Below are 17,940 nucleotides of genomic sequence, written 5' to 3'. Positions count from 1 at the left end.
AGAATCAAAAGTTTATTTTAAACCTTTGTATCTTTATACACTAAAAAATATAACTAGAAATACTGCAAACAAGAACAATGATATCATAAACCTACAATAAGGGGACAGGTTCTTCATCTTTGTTCTACAATGATGAGGAATTATGAAGTGAAATACCATTAGGGATGAAGTAAGTGAATACCAAAACAGAAAGTATTAAGAGTACATACTACAGAATGTTCTCACCACTTTTAATGTAGTCTACTGTTTCATACGTTATAGTTTTATTAATCTGAGAATAAACTTTCAGAATTTTTTTGTAGTTAGTTTATCTATGAACTATGTTTTTGAAAGCCTATAACATAATTTATTTTAACACACTTGGTACAATATTCTGTATATTATGTTACTGACCTAAATTCCAGTACAAATATTTATGTTATGTTATGTAAGCTTTCAAAAGTTTTTATTGTTGTCATTTGATAATATTCTTTATTTTTGTAATGTGAATTCAATAAATGTATGTACATTAATATCTTTGAAAGATACAAAGTGCTAGGATAATGTCTATTTCTATGTTATAAGATAAGTGATATATGTTATATATTTTTCTATCATATAAGATGACACACATTTATCCATTTTTGCTGAAATGTAATTGTACGAGATCAATAATCTTTTTATAATCTTACATGATGTAAAAAAGATAAATGCAGTTCCCTTTTCCTCAGTTTAACATAATTGTCTTTTGTTGTTTTTGTATATATACATGTATATACCTACACGAGAAATTGTAACATTTGTTTAATTCTCATTTTAAGAAAGCTAAGATAAAATGAATAACATAAAAAATAAAACTTAATAGATATAAAAATACACTGGACATATATGTAATATACCATCTGGTATATTTGAAAGTTTTTGCTTTATTAAAAGCTTGATTAAATTCTTCAACCACTGCAACTGGTATTAAATAATGCATGATTAAATAACCAGAATTCCATCAATATAATAGTAGCAAATTTGATTGAGGAAGGACCAGTGGTCACTCAGGGTTATCAGAAAATCTGAAAATCTGAAAAAGCATCGGGAATATATGAGTGATGCCTGTTTTGAGTCTTGTTTTATGCTATATATTTATCAATGCAGGTATGAGCTGTATTTTGTTAAAGAATTCTAATACGCACTTTTGGATCAATATCACATTCCAAGCAATGTAATTCTTTTGCGAAAGTAATTTCTATAAAATGGAGAAAAATTGTATCTATTTGTTTATGTCCATGAGCCATTCTTTGTAATTGGAACAAGTTTAAGACAATATGTTCTTTATACTACCAAACATGCAAGTCTGATGTTTTTTAAATAATAAAAAAAACACCATTTAACATCCTTTAACAGATCAGGTTCTGTGTCTAAATATTGCTTTAACACATTTATCCACAGGTGCATTAACAATAAAGAAATGATAAATTAAAGCCAGTATTCATCTAACTGAAACTGCTTCAAAAATTCTAACCTACCCATTGCCTCCAGGTTATACAAGATCAGGCTTTGTACAATGTACCTGAAGCAAGCTTTGTACTTTTTTCTATCCACAGATGCACCAACCATGCTGACAGTATACATTATTCCAATCATTGTTTTAAGACGATTTAAAAAGTTATACTCTTAGTTATTGTATGAAAAATGGCAATAACAAACTGAAAATAACATCTCAAAAATCCATTAAGAGAAATGCAAAATCAAAACAGAGCAACAAGGACCTCTAGAAAGATAGAGGTAGGATCAGGTGCCTAGGAAGAGAAAGCATCCTCTGCTGACCGGGCACACCCACCGTGCGCTTCTTGTTACAATTGGGCATGTCCTGATCGAGGTAAATTTCAAAATCGGGATAATGTCATAATAGGGACATGCTGTATGATTCTAGGTCACGTTTATGTTGTATGATTTGATTTGTTTGCGATGGTCAAATTACAAACCTTGAGCAAACACGGACCTCCATTACATTTGAGGTGGAATCAGGTGCTTAGGAGGAGCAAGCATCTCCTGCCGACCGGTCGCACCGGACCCGCCGTGTGATAATTGTCAAGGTCTTGAAAAAGGGAGGAAACCGTAGTCAGTCAGGTGTATAAATAATGGTTTAACAAGTTTGAAACACGTCAGTCAGCATGTGTCTTAATAAAACACTGTAATTGCTGACAGGGTCGTTGTATCGACCATAGAACTTGCATAAAGATGATTATTATCGAGGTTCATTTTATTCTTGTTCCAAAAAGTTGTTTGTTAGTAGCTTGCCTCTGAAGAAAACACCAACTCTATTCCAATGATCAAATGAACTAAAACAATAGTCATCTTAATACAATGACCAAATTCTATTATATTCAATAATACATTAATGAGAAAATAACGTGAAAATATACAAAGTCCCACAAAGGATAAAAATATACATAAAATTTCTTCCGGGTTGTAAAATCTTCACGCTTGACCTAAAAAAGAGTTTTAAACTTCAGATTGATATGTGGAACTGAAGCATTCAGGTCTTAATTGCATGTTGTTGGTAACTTTAGAAAAAGGTTAAAGGAATATTTAGTGATTCAGTCTACAGGTACGTATATTGCTTTTAAATATTATTTTATGAATAAACGTTTGCTTTGAATTATCAAGCTAGAAAAAAACTTTGATAACAATATCATGTTTTCTGCTTTTTTGCTGTTATGTAATTTTTTCATCAAACATTTTAATTGTATTCAGAATCAGAGAGCATCTACATAATTGTTTTTTATATTTTAGAAACACATGATTTTATTTGCAGTAGTGGTTGTTTCTTTAATGTTGACTAACATCAAGCTTTTGATGCCGGTGACAGAACAATTTGATCGGTGAAATTTTCCACCACGAAATAGCTAGACCGTGCATTTAAACTCCAGCTTACCAAATCAAAAAGTATTCAAGAGAATCTTTCAATTACACGTCCTTGTAAAATATGTTTCAGTCGTTTGTTGCGTTTATTACACTATATCATAAATTCCTCATGTATGAGACTACTTACTCATTTAACACTAAAAAAACCAAGCATGTGGAATACATATTTATTCAAACGACTTATGCTTTTTTAATACACATGAAATGTAACATTACATTATATGACAACAATGTTGTTTAAGCTGTATAGCATATTCTTTTATGACTCTAGCTCTTTAATCACACGGGGTGTACAAAACATTATCAATAAAACCTTGTTGATAAACTAATTTTAAATAAGCAAAGTGATAAGACTCTTCTTTAGAATTTAAAAGTCTGGAAAATGTTAAATTGCTCTCATATTTTTCGTGTGCATAATGATCAGTGTAAGCCCTTGATAAAAAGTTTGGATTTTTAAATCGAATGCTATTCCCCTGCTTTGTAGAAAGATACAACTTTTGTCTGCAAGGATGATGCTCCGTTTTGATATTTGATGACAACTAAAACGCTGGGATAAATCACGGGGACAAACGATGAAAGTCCGTTACCTATTAGCGTGTCTATTTGTGGTGAAACATGTGATTCCACAGAATGCTCAGGAGATCAACGGGGACATTCTGGCCAGAGAGTTAAATAAAGTGGCGGATTCTGTCGGATGGTCATTTCTACAGGTAGAATTACTTTTAAAAACATTTCTTTAAATATGTTTAAGTTTAAAACATGTGATAGGATTATGCAGAGTTTTACAATCACAAATTGTGGCTACCGTAGATAAGACTGAAACATTGGGTACATTTAAAAACAAAGTGCTGAAGTACTGACGGGAGTTCATTTTATCGATTGTTATTTATTTTAAAATCAACAATATGTTAGTTTGCATAACAAGTAATTTCCTATAAGTATTTGAATTACGCACATTTTTTATAATATGAATCCTACAGGAATTTCGTGAAAATCCAATAACAATTATGCTGTGTATATTCATATAGTTATTCCATCAAACTACGTATTAGTAATCGAAATAGTTATGAGAAATGGTATGGATTCAAGCTCTCAGCTCTATCCGTTAATATCCGACAAGCAAGAGAGACTCTTTGCTTGTCGGAGATTTACTGAGACAGCCGAGCGTCTGGTTGAACGAGACTATATTGAACTCTGGCGTAGGAATACATAAAATGTACGACTTCAAAAAATATCTAAATTGTTCGTACCATTTAAAATCTGACTTTATATAAGATATCTAAAAATGAGTTTCCTTGAAGAACATTGCTTAAGTTAGAACTCATTACATCGAATTTATTGTTTAGAAATAAATGTTGTCAACGGTGTTGATTTGTGCTTAGGTCCAAACACTGTTTCACTTTCGGTTTGCCTGAGTAACTGCAAAGGAGAGTTGATAAAATCAACTCCCAAAAACAATATACATAATGAAAAAACCATTGAACAATTAAGGTGCTTAAAATGGACCTTTAAAGTGATGTTTACATACTATCAGCTTCAAAATTTGAGGGGACCTCTATAAAGATAAAAGAGAAGAATGTATACAAATAATATTGACCTGTGTTCTCTATGTTCCAATTAAACTGAATAGTACTTTAGATTTTTCTCCTACTTTGTTACAACAATTAATTACACCAATCTGCATGGCTGTTGCACGAGGACAAGAGAGAAACTGCTTTGAAAACTATGCAATACAGATACAATGTTATATAAACCCGAAAGCCAATCCATTGGTAAAAGACAATACAAGACTTGTAACTTATATACTTATTTTTCTGCCACCAGAATGAGTACAACAAGTTGCGGTACCTGGAGACGAAACCTAATGGGGATAGGCTAGTTAAAGAGGTACATACACTCCATCTCTTGTCTAGCTCAATATGACTTAAAAAGAATCTGAAGCATTTGGTTGTTCTTTAATAGTACATGAACATATTACAAGTAGAATTATAAAATGTATAGCATGATATATTTATTTGAATATTTTGAATGTTTTGTCCAAAAAGGAAATTAGCGCAATTTAAATTTCAAATCAACGAAGCAAAATGATCGCAGAATTTGAACGATGTTTAAGATTGCTAAGAAAATTGGTGGACGAATGGCAGAAGTGGACATTGCTTTAAAAAGGCTAAAGGAAGCTGTAGTGGAAGATCAGCTGTCGTCTGCTAATGTCCCTCAGGACTGCTGTGTAGATGGAGAGTACCAAGAAAACGTCCGCTTCAGAACTCACGTAAGGATATTGCTATTATTTTACCCCATTTTATTTTGCATGTCAAAAAAGTTTTTATTTGTATTGCTAAGATGTACGCATTCCATTTAAGGTGTCTGAGGAGACGTTTTGCTACATTAGACCTAGCTATGTGAGTGGAGATGATATCTCATTCCCAACCACCAAAGTACTGGAAGCAATGAAAGCTAACTTGAATGTGAAACATCTACAATTCCAGTATATTGGACTTAAGACCGGTCTATTCATTAACTATCCTTCCACCAGACTGAGAGACTGTGACTCATACGATCCACGTTTTAGGTAAATGAATAAATGTATATCATGTTACGATAAACAGGTATGTATTAAAGAATCTGACTCTCAAAGATCACATGTATTTATAATAGCGCTGTGCCTTGATATACCTGTATTATGCAAACTTCAAAGTCAGCCTTTATACATGATTCATAATACCTGAGCAAAAAAAAATCAAACTTTTTAAAATGTAGTAATTGGATATCTTATGTCAATGTAAAGGAAATATTCAGTGCTGGTCTGTGTGGAAAACACTAAACAAAATTAATAAATTTATTTAGTTTATAAATGATAACGACAATTTGATTATGAAGTGGTTTAGTTATTCTTGCTAACGTGATATTTTTTGTAGAAATCTATTATTTTTTATCTATGGTAAATTATAAGCAATGACACTCATAAATAAGTTAAAAATTTGAGTTTATCATCAGAAATTCAACAAAATTATAATGATGAAAATATAAATTGTTTGCTTTATGATTTGATATACTATTTAAAGTATGTCAGAATATCGGTTTTAAAAGTAATATAAGTTTAAAACACATATGACTCCTAAAATGTTGTAAACTTGTAATTGTTAAAGTTTATCCTTGTATGAAGATCAAAGCAAAAATAAGGTCTTAATAACAATTTCATTATTCTAAGTTAAATGTAAATAATGTTTATTTACTTTTTGTGTTTTATGACTAGACTCTTTATAGAATTTGTTACCAGTCTTTAACCATTGGTTTATCTTGTCTCAATATATTTGTAATAGCACCACGCACGAAAAAACAAACAGCAAATCAGCAAAATACTATAAAAATATAATAAACCAAATGGTCAAAGCTACTACACATCAGAATATTTGTAAAACGTTATTAGAAGTCGTAGCTGTTTTGAATTTGTAAGAAAACTCCCATAAATAATAAGAATTTCTCAAATAAATCTCTGTGAAATATTTGCATCTATTCGTATGTCAAATCGTTTGTTTGAAAATCATTGGTTCAATACATTTGGAAAACTTTCTTTTCAAAAATGCATGCGTAGAAATACTATAAAAAATTTAGAACTATGGCATTCAAAAACATTTCAGAGTGACTATAGAATATAAATAAACTATAATTCCCGTAAAGGGTCCAAATACTGGTCACACTGTTATGGATTCAAATAAAAATTTACACTCCACAACGCACTGTTAGAAATATTAGCATTTGTTGTTCATTATATTTGAAGATTTCATAATATTTATTTATCTAGTCTTTAATCATTTTATCTTAAAACAGATTTTATCTATCGTTTTAAAAGTCAAGGTATGCCTGCCATAGTTAATATGTTTGACGTTATTGACCCAATAGATATAAAGAATAATTAAACATTGTTAATCATTTACTGAGGGACGGTTTGACCGCTAAACGATTTCCTGTCAAAAAATAATCAAACTTGATAAAATAAACATAGAATTATTTTAAATTATTTTAAATGTTTATTACTAACACTTGTAGGCCCTACTTTGTGTCAAGTACAGCGACAATCCCACGAGATGTCGTTGTGGTTCTGGAAATTTCCGCCTCAATGAGGGGAGATAAACTCTTCGAGGCTAAACATGCTGCCCTAACAGTTATGGAAACGTTGGGTGTAAAAGATAGGGTGTGTATTCTTATAGCATGGTTCATTACTTTAGATCGATGGGTATATTCAGAGTTTTAAATGCACATTTGTAGATATCAAATTATTATTTAGTGAAAAAAATACATATTCAGATTTTCTTGTCTGTAAAAGTTACGGAAACGTTGGGTGTAAACGATAGGGTGTGTATCGATGGGTTTTATTCAGAGCTTTAAATGAACATTTGTAGATATTAAATTATTAATCAGTAAAAGAAAACACAAATTCAGATTTTACTGTCTGTAAATAACCTTGGTTATCGTTTTGATATCATTCTTTTTACCATTGATTGGTAGGGGAGATTTGCACAAACCTAACGAGTAGTTGTATGTTTTGACAGTTTGGACTGGTAGTTTTTAATGACGAAGCGAGTACTTTAGGAGGATGCTATGGTAATCAAGTTGTCCCCGTGACTAGTACAACCAAGAAGAGTTTCAGAGACTTCCTCAACTCCCAACAAGCTCAAAAGGGAGCCGACTATGATGTTGCCCTCCGAAAAGCGTTTGCCTTACTTAAGGGAAATTCTAGTGTAGAAGCAAAGGACCGAGGTTAGTACAGGTTTTAAATAACACTCAAGAAAAGTATCATTTATATTGATACAATTAACGTTCAGCCTTTTTTCTAATTTGCTTGTCCAACAGTATTATCAACCAATCTCTTGTTTTAGATCAGATCCTTTTGTTTGTAAGTGATGGGAGAGATAACAGTGGCACTGAAGGAAACCCTCTAGAAGTAATACGAGATGAAAACGAGGCGATAAATAACAATGTCGTAATCAACACATATGGTATAGGCACAGGTAGGTAAATGATTGCAAGCAGTCCACAGTGCTCTGTTAGGTAAATACATTCAAGTGAAATGTATTGTTCACAATGTATCTAGGACAGTTTCAGCTGTTAAAGCTGTATGTTTCAATATGAATTGAAACATTTTAATTTGAGATGCTAGATAGGAAATTGTCCCCTTAACATTTTATATCTAACAGATACTATGATTTAAGCCTTAAAAACGAATGTAGGTAAATACAAATTTCCTGTTTTATAAGAATTTGTTAAACTTTCCAAATTTCTTTTACATTGATATTATTCAGCAAATATATTTATACGGTTGTTTTGAATTGTCCTATGCAGAACAATACCGGCAACCTTATTAAAACCTGAGCAACCAAATAAAATCTTTTGTTTGAGTTCTTTTATCTTTTACAAAAAACTTTTAAATTTTGTACGCTTTAAATAGTTTTTCTCCCCCAAATAATGTTTCAAATGGGACATTCATGTTAAAACAGTGTAGTATTTATATAGTGATAATCATACTCGGTTTAAATATTAATTAATTAAAACAATGCTTCCGAATACAATGAAATAAATTGAACTCATTGATGTCCTTGTAGTCAGTTGACTGTTTAGTAGTAGACATTTCCATTTACAACTATTTTGAGGTATATAAAAATACCATATAGATATACTTTATTCATATAACTGAAAACCAAATAGGTTTGACACCGCTAAAAAAGCAAGCAGGAAATCGATTTAAGGTACCAGTAATTGATAACAATAAATATGCCTGAAACAAAATAATTTGATATCAATGTACTAGGGCTTTTTTAACCTATCGGGATTTCCTAAGTTCTGACACAAGTTAAACTTCTGATCAAATGTAAATCTAAGACTGTTTTTAACTTTTCATACTGTCACAATATTGTTTAGGAATAAATAGCAACGAGAAACAACTGTTACGAAACATGGCAGAACAGACTTTGAACAACAATTCATACGGACATGTTAAGGTAAGTTAAAATTTAATATGGTAAAAGTAAGCACGTACTGATAGTCTTTAGAGATCATTAGTTTGAAAGACAATAAAGAAGATATTGAAAGAGAAAATAAAAAGCAATACATTAATAAACATATATTTTGAAAAACCAACTCATCACATTAATTATTCATAACCTGTACAAATAAAGAATGAATGACGAAGCAAATGTTGTGGTTATTGATCCTTTTAATGTAAATGTCTTACACAAATAAACAATGTTGACTGTATTTAGATACGAATTATGATAAGCAAATCTAAGTGTCTGAACAGAAGATGCCATAAAAGGGTTATTATTGGTCACTTATAGAGAGGACAATATGAGTTCATTACAGACCTTAAGACCTCCTCCCTGCGAAAGGTCATGGGAACCTACTACAAATACGATAGTGTATCTTTATCAATGTCCCCGACCTACACACAACCTTACAAAACCTTACAAAGACTTCTTCACCAATGGTGAGCTTGTTTTAATGATATAAGAAAACGTTTTGAGAAACCAATAAGAAACGTAATGTTAATGTTACATTAATGTATATGTTTCCAAACGTTTACTCTATTGCAAATTCATTTGAAATTTTTTATTTTATCAGAACAAATACCATTGGTTTAAAAAGGTTTATCTGAAAACAAAGGTGCTGTAAAACTTTTTTTTTATAGAATCAGTCATCACGGGTTGTCTGCCCTTTGCTTTAAATGGAGTTTTTCATGGGGTTGTGTGCGCAGATATTTTGATTAGCAAATTAGTGGCTGAAATTTTGTATCTCAAACACGGAGAGTTTACTTATGCATTCATCATTGATGGTGAGGAGCGGACATTGGTTCATCCACTACTTCCGGATCCTCGTGACGTCATAGCACAAGAACAGGACATAAATAACATCTACAATTTTGAGACTTCCGGTGATGTGTCCGAGGTCATTGATTCCATGAAAAAGAAAGTTTGTTTCAGTTAAAGTTAAAGAATGTAAAATGTCTTTTTAAGAAAATATACAGTTTATAAATGTAAATGTATTTAATTTTCTTGAAATCATTTTTCAATTTTGCATAAAACATTATTGTCATACAACAACTTCGTATTGAAGGTCCAAAACTTGCAAAATCATTTTAAAATGATTTTGATTTTTGATTATGATTAAGCTGAAATATTTAGCATGTATATCGAAACATGTTTTGACTTGCATATCATTTTTAGAACATGACAAGTTCGGTCTCTTTACCAATCATTTTATGATGTTAAAGTTTGATTTAAGAAACAAAACATAACAAACATTTTAAATTCAATTAAATAAGCCGATGCAATCTTCACTTATTTCATATGAGCCATTAGGTGCTTGTGACTTCGTAAAAAGTAAGATCAGGGTTAATCTCTACAGGGGGTCAAACGGACAAAAACCATTAGATACAGATATCCTAGAAACTAGAGGACAAAAATATCTAGACGGCGACTCCAAGCGTACCATGAAAGCTGTTTTCTACTGGGCTCCGGTATTTGTCTGTCTATGCTTATCTCTTCATTTGTGAATCAAAAAAGAAATTTATATTACTACATATATTACACCTTATTTTTTTAAGATAGGTGCACCAGGAAGCAATTTTTCACTTTGCATTGTGATGGAAAGAAACAACACCGTAAGTGATATAGAGAACTTAAATAATCCCATCTCCGGGGACTTTGTTTACCATCGCTGGGATTTGAACCGGTGGCCGGCTCCATTCTGTAGGCATTTTAGTAGATATGCCACACAAGGTATGTTCATCTTCTTTTCTATTGAATGATCTTTGTTTTTGGCTGATATGAGCTAACTAGAAGAGCAATTATTGCTAAAACTGTAGAATTTAATTTTCATTCAAATATTTTTGTTTTGTTTTATTGTTAACATTAATTTATCCGCTAGCCAAAACCACAGTAAAGCTGACACCAGACGCTTTCAAGGAGGCATCCTTATACACCGGAGTCAAGGAAACGGGAGTCAGGGTCAAACAGTTGAAAGACTATATATCTGGAGACATCACAACAAACCCAGGCTTAAAAGTAATTAAATACTAGTATCTTGTAATATAATCAAATAGGTAGGATAAAACAACAATTTACCAACATTTAAGGTGAAATTAAAGTGTACATGTATAATCTAAGAAATCAAGAAGTATGGCTTAAATGGATCAAAGTGTTATTTTGATGCTTACTCACTGGAAATAAATACTCAAGATTGTTAACGTCAGGTGTCATTTGCGTTGCTATTCGTTTTGTACTTTGCCGTTCGTCGCTCATACTTTTTTGCTATAATTCGATTAACTCTCTGTTTATTCTCTTCTGTAGACATCAGCAATTAAATCCATACGGTTAACGTACCCCATGGAAAAGTTGTGGATGACGACGTCAAAGGAAGAGGCTCCGTACTTAGTGTGGCGTTACGTCATGACGGAAGACGGAGTACAAAGACAGTATCCAGGAGTACGACTGACGGATGACTACGATCACAAACTTAGACCATGGTAAGTATTTACCAGGTGTCAAAAACTAGCTCAGACATTGATTTCAGGGCTAGGACCACGGTAAGTATTTAGTTGAAAAGTAGGTGATAAACCTTTTAAGTTGACAGAAGATGTCACATTTAAGGTATTCAATGTATAACAACCGCATCTTGTACCTAATGATTTAAAAGTAAGATATTCTTTAAAATAAAATCAATTTGATTGTATAATCAAATAAAAATATTCCACGAATGTTTTTTTCTTCAAAATTTTTATTATTGTCCAATTAACTGTATATAGATTGTGTATACATTGAAGTCTGTGTTTTATTCATATATAATAAGAAGTTACTTGAAATTCATAGAAATCAATATGAGAAGTAATTTAAAAGGCATGCACACTTTGTGAATACATGCATAAACGTTCTCTTTAACAATATAAAAAACAAAATGAATCATTTAATACCACATGTATTTTTACAGAATTTGAAATATGTTAAAATGCGCATTAAATTGCGTTTGTAATCAATTATGACAAGAAGTATTTAAATGATATCATTGCTACTAAACTTTTTTTAAATTTTACAATAGTTAAAAAATTTCACAATAACTGCAACTTAAATAATACTTGTACTTTTATATTTCAATATATCATTTGAGTTTAATCTATATAGGCCCAATGGATTGTATGCTCACTTAATTTTCTCTTCGTTAGGTACCATAGAACTATTGCGCAGAAGACAATAAATGTAGTGTCGGCCCCCTATGAAGATTCTTGGGGGTCAGGAAAAATTATCTCTCTTACAAGATCAATATTAAAAGGGTAAATTCTACATTATCTATTGACTTAAGATCATCTGATTTCGTTTTGTTCAGATTGTTTTTAAAGGCATTTATATTAACTGCTGTTGTTTGCTGTAGTGGTACAAATACTGGAGGGAAAGCCGAAGCTGTGATAGGTACAGACTTCTCAATTTATTTTTTCAATCAGATGCTAGAGGACATATATCCAATATGTGCTGATAGGACCAGATACAGGTTAGTAATGTATTCGTTTCACTATCAGAAAAAAGTATTCTTTTTAATGCCCCAGTAACACATTCACGGATCAACTCCACGGTTCTACTACGGAATATTTTCCACGGTTGACACCGGAAAATCAAATAATCGTTAATATGCCCCATTCACAGATCAACTCCTAGGTTCTACTATGGAATATTTTCCACGGTTGACACCGGAAAATCTAATGATACGGAGTTAGTACGGATGCACTACGGAATGGATACAAATTGATACATACGAATTACTACGGATTTATACGGAATTAAAACGGACTTCTACGTTTTAAAACGATTTAGTAAGTTTTTCTAAGGAAGTGGTTTCATCCATAGTGGAATTTTGAACATGTTCAAAAATTGTCGCAGCTATACAAGTATTGCTACGTTTGGATACGATAACAGACGGAAAAGCCACGGGTCAATACATATCGCCACGAATGATTCCGGATCGCTTCCGTAGCTAATCTGGCATTTAATCCGTGAATGTGTGACTGGGGCATAAAAAAATATTTAGATCAATTATCCCAGAAGCTTATTTTTTTTACATTGTTACAAACATATGGCTCAGTGAAAGCTGTTTTGTCAATATTGAAATCTTTTTTTTAAAGATTTGCATTCGACATACCATTTAATTAATGTTCGTTACGAGTAAGTTGTTTTTAAAATGTGACATCTTTTTGGAATGATGCTCAAAAAGTCACCAAAACACTAAGTGGTGTATTTTATTCATTTTGTATTTAGTTGTATCCTGATCGACAACAGTGGGTTCCTTGTGATGCACCCTTATTATATAGAAACGACATCCCCGATAGAAGGGCAGATTTACATAACCTACCTGGTATGTATACACCTTTAATAAAAAAAAATATGTCTGTACATGTACATGTATATTAGATCTTTTTTGAAATGTTAAAAAGATGATATAACAAAATATTCTTAATATGGTCAAAATGTGTGTTTATGTACAAATATCTGATTGTAAATGAAATTTAATCAAAGTTTTTGGTTCTAAATATATAAACTTTGGCATTTTTAAACTATTTAGCCAATTTATACATGTACCTGAGTTATATGTTTTCGCAATTGAAGCTCTTTATGTAACATTTTACTATTGATTACCAAAGGGACGAGCTCGACTTGGTATGGTTAGGTTATTTACGAAAAAAATATTCATACATGTTCTTTTTTTCAGGAGGGAAGGATTTCCCGTTCGCTGATCAAAAAAAAAAACATAATGTACAAACAACCGTGTAGAGACACGGGAAACAAAAAGGAACAGTTCACATACAGGGTAAGAAACGCAAATAAAAGACATCAATGGACAGCTAAATATTTTTCTACAAGATGGGAGATTATAGAGAAATAATGTATAGACAACCACGAAAAAACACGGGGAACAAAAAGGACAAATCACACATAGAGTAAAAGTAAAACATGTATGCGGAACAACATCAAAATATAAAAAAGATACTTGTTTGGCTAACATTACAATTAAATACATTATTCTTAAAGGTGAAACTAGAGGGAGCTGATCTTGGTGGAATAATCGATTCAGAGGATGGATATGAACTACGTCCGGTGTCCGGCTCAAACGTGTTCCTTATATTAAAAACGAGACGTTCGAACGATGAGGACAAATGTTGTCACTCAGAGGTACGCCAAACTACGTCTTCTCTTAGAAAATAGTGATCATTGTTCTGATATAAATCATTATAAAAACCCGTTTGTGTCGCATAAAAGCATTCCCCGTGTTATGCTCTGCGGTTATGTACCCGACTTTGTTCTTGAGATTAAAAACATATTTCTTACATGTATACATATCTGTAGATTAGTATTAGGAGAACATTTTTTTATGAATACTGTGTAATAATGGTAAAAAAGATTATTCCTTGCAATATACGTAATAGAACCGTGCTTATTTTAAAGACGATTGCCGTATGCACAGTAAACCTGAAACATGACAAGCGAGATACCTTAACAACAACTTTTTGCAAACACTTTTTGAACTACAACAATACTTAAGATAGATTGCTGTCTTGGGGACAAATATATTTTCTGTTGTCTTCCCAGGAAAATGTATTACATTTGAAAGGAAATTAGTATGTCGGTTAACACCCTGAGTTAACTGTAATCGCATCTGAAATTAACTGTATACTATAATATCGGTATCTTTAGAGGTCGTATGAGTAGGGTTAGCGATAAAGTACTGATTTATGTCTCATTTTTTCCGAAAATCGACGTTTGTCAAGACCTTGTAATCAGACTATTCTGGTCTAGGTCCTGATATGATTATTAATGTGTGTCTATAAAATAGTGTTTTATATATTTAATAGTACCACATATCACCTAGTTCTATACCGTGTGGTACGGAGAGATGTTCATGTCTGTGTTACAAAGATCTTTCTTTCAACGAATGCAGAAATGAATACAACAGAACGTAAGCGCACTTTAGTAATAAATTTAAATGATAAAAGTCAATTCAAATATCTAAGTACATATTTGAATAAACTATGTTGTTGCAGCATATTCATATACTCTAGGCATATGTTCTAAATATTATATTAAGTATAATATTATAGCATCTTGTGATAATAGGATATTACGTATATTCTCATTGTCTTGTATTACCTGAGAAAAAAATTTAAAATTCAACTAAACAAATTGCATAATTTTGTACTACATCAATTATAAATTGGATAACAATCAGCGATTGCCTGAAATTATATTTAAGTTGATATATTTTTTCGTGGTGATGAATTGAAAGTGAGATAATGTGTTGAGATTAATACACTTATGATAAAGATTAAAAAGTAGTTTAATTTTTAACATTTGTTAGCATTCCAAGGGGCGTTCCTCCGTGTAGTTCCCAGTTACCGACCTTGAGGTCCGTTAGTACACCGGAAGAAGATAAAACTAGGAATCTACCAACGTGCTTTCCTACCGACTGTGCATGTCGAAAAACTGAAAGGCAATCAAATTTCTTTTTCCTTTTTTTATTTTTATAATTTTTTTCCCTCTAAATTAAAAACATCTTAATATTGTATATGTTTTGCATCAGGGAGTGTTTCCGTACATCAGGCTGTTCCTGGTGTACGAGTGATAAAAATGGAAAACTTGTCAACGGATTTTGTGACCTGAAGGAAATATGCCCATCCCAGCAGTGTGTAAAGGATGGTATGGACCTGCAAATCCTTTAAGTATCAACATGCAAATATTGAGTTGTTTATAATCACCAATAACCTTATATAATTTAATTTTGGTTGTAACGCGCTTTCTGATTGGCTACAAAATTATTTTATATCGTATAAAGAATTTTGCCTATGTCATAGTAAGACTAACGTCAAAAACGTATCAATACGCGTGACGTTACGTTTGAATTTTGTACAATTTTACGGCATTTTAAAGGTCAAATGACCGTTTTTATCTACAATGAAGAGTAAAAAATTAAATTCTAAGCAATGAATTCAATATTTATTAGTTTTATACGATATAAAATGGTTTGAAACAGTTAACGCTTTTTTATAAACCACTTCGCGGTTTATAAAGCGTAAACTGCCCCAAACCATTTTATATCGTATAAAACAAATAAATATTGTATTCATTCCTTAAAGGGATATATACATTGTTAAAGGTCATAAATATAATAAATTCATAAAATAGATAAATAGTTAAAATCATAGTTTTTGGAAATATTTTTAGTGTGCAGTAGAAAGAGCTGTGGGCCGCCTGAATGCAAGAATCCACCGTGTGATGAGGATCCCAATGTAGTTATATATGCAAGTGCATCAGGAGGTGCGGTAGTGATTGTTATTTTGATAATTATCGTCGTTTGCATCATTCGAAAAAAGAAGACAGGTGGACACGACGACACATACCTTGACGCTACCCACGAAGTCACTATTTTCAACAAGCCCATGTCAGATTGTATTGACTACAACACTGCTCCAAACTGCTACACGTCCACGTTCAGCGTTACGTCCGAGGAAAGCGTTAACACAAATGCCAGTTAGAGGCTGGTCATATATGAGTGAACTCTCTTTACATTTGTATTCCATCTAATGAGATAATTATATTAACAGTTATGTGGTAATAATAATAAGCTATCACCATTGTATTTTGCATGGTATAAATGTCAAGCCATCCCGAAAGCTGTAGTAAGGATTTTTTTGAACTTAATTTAAATCTTTTAGGTGACAAAGTATGCAGGTTACAAACAAAACTTATTTGACTTGTAATATATTGTTGAGTCTAAAGAGAAAGCATTCACATTCACAAACCCTCCGTGAACAATCCACAGTTGCACTAGCACCACTGTGTATTCACATGCATTTTGACCTAAACGTTATGTACATAATAATAAATACCATTTAATTTGTGTTATAATGAACTTAACCATAAACTGTTATATTTAATGTAATATCTGAGACAGACGATGATGTTCATTGAGAAAATTACTAACTGTAATCGATATGATATAAGAATCATTATATGTTAGAACATACCCACAACGTGTGTATCGTTGAACTTCTATTTGGAATCAACATTTGAATTATATTTTATACTAAAGTAACTTTTGCAATTTTCAACTTGTTATTGTACATCATGAACAATCCTTAACAAAATTGTAAGATACATGTTGTATAGACGTTGTTAAATTGTATTAATATTACTCATGTTTATTGATATATGAATAAACCAATTTATTCCAATAGCTTAACAATATATGTTGCACAAAAAACATTAATCAACCAATTTTCCTGATAGGAAATGAACCATTAAACCATTAATATTTAACCCAAATGATAACTTGTGATAATATTCTTTTGGCCAAACAAATCTGCTCTATGTTCATGCTCTTGTAAAACATTTTTAAAAAGAAGCCAGGGTCAAAAGACAAGGTTATATGGTTAAGGTCAAGGTGACACCTACAATCCATCCATGTAAAAAGGGGAGAGGACTTCTACACATAAAAACAAGTCTGCTACCTGTTGCATATATTGCTTAGATTTTATATTTTTAAACATGTCAAGATCAAAGGTTACATAAAAAGGGGCGACTTTTTTTTTGGCTCACCTGAGCCTAAGGCTCAAGTGAGCTTTTCTGATCACAATTTGTCCGTTGTCTGTCGTTGTCGTCGTCGTTGTCGTCGTCGTTGTAAACTTTTCACATTTTCATCTTCTTCTCATGAACCACTGGGCTGATTTCAACCACATTTGGCACAAAACACCACTAGGTGAAGGGGATTCAAGTTTGTTCAAATGAAGGGCCACGCACTCTTTAAAGGGCAGATAATTGAGAATTATTGAAAATTTGTTTCATTTTTCAAATATCTTCTTCTCAAAAACTATTCGGCCTGAAAATCTTAAACTTGTGTGGAGGCATCCTCAGGTAGTTTACATTCAAGTTTGTCTTAATCATGGTCCCCGGGGGTATGGAAGGGCCACAAGAGGGGGATCAAGTTTTACAAAGAAATATATAGAGACAA

The 17,940-nt window shown here is 32.0% G+C and overlaps 1 protein-coding gene across 1 annotated transcript; it reads left to right on the top strand.

The window, feature by feature from the left end:
• Positions 1 to 3,473: 3,473 nt before the first annotated feature.
• LOC105327168 (VWFA and cache domain-containing protein 1) lies at positions 3,474 to 17,166 on the top strand. The gene is made up of 23 exons (XM_066084206.1): positions 3,474 to 3,611; positions 4,726 to 4,788; positions 5,015 to 5,170; positions 5,262 to 5,470; positions 6,949 to 7,093; positions 7,452 to 7,659; positions 7,779 to 7,910; positions 8,818 to 8,897; positions 9,259 to 9,382; positions 9,584 to 9,861; positions 10,301 to 10,411; positions 10,499 to 10,673; positions 10,822 to 10,958; positions 11,244 to 11,419; positions 12,113 to 12,220; positions 12,319 to 12,435; positions 13,197 to 13,293; positions 13,648 to 13,746; positions 13,968 to 14,108; positions 14,789 to 14,892; positions 15,292 to 15,423; positions 15,514 to 15,629; positions 16,155 to 17,166. The coding sequence occupies exons 1-23, from the start codon at positions 3,474 to 3,476 to the stop codon at positions 16,463 to 16,465; spliced, it is 3,357 nt and encodes a 1,118-aa protein (XP_065940278.1). The 3' UTR covers positions 16,466 to 17,166.
• Positions 17,167 to 17,940: the final 774 nt, after the last annotated feature.

This window comes from Magallana gigas, chromosome 5, assembly GCF_963853765.1.
Source record: "Magallana gigas chromosome 5, xbMagGiga1.1, whole genome shotgun sequence".
NCBI lineage: Eukaryota > Metazoa > Mollusca > Bivalvia > Ostreida > Ostreidae > Magallana > Magallana gigas.
The sequence above is the reverse complement of the archived record's forward strand: the minus strand, read 5'-3'. Positions and strand labels throughout refer to the sequence as shown.

Excerpts from the sequence above, each read along its gene's own strand:
- LOC105327168 (XM_066084206.1), top strand. The coding sequence starts at position 3,474 with ATGAAAGTCCGTTACCTATTAGCGTGTCTATTTGTGGTGAAACATGTG. Across the intron at positions 9,383-9,583 it reads CAAAGACTTCTTCACCAATG|AATCAGTCATCACGGGTTGT; the intron begins GTGAGCTTGTTT and ends TTTTTTTTATAG. Across the intron at positions 13,747-13,967 it reads AGGAACAGTTCACATACAGG|GTGAAACTAGAGGGAGCTGA; the intron begins GTAAGAAACGCA and ends TTATTCTTAAAG.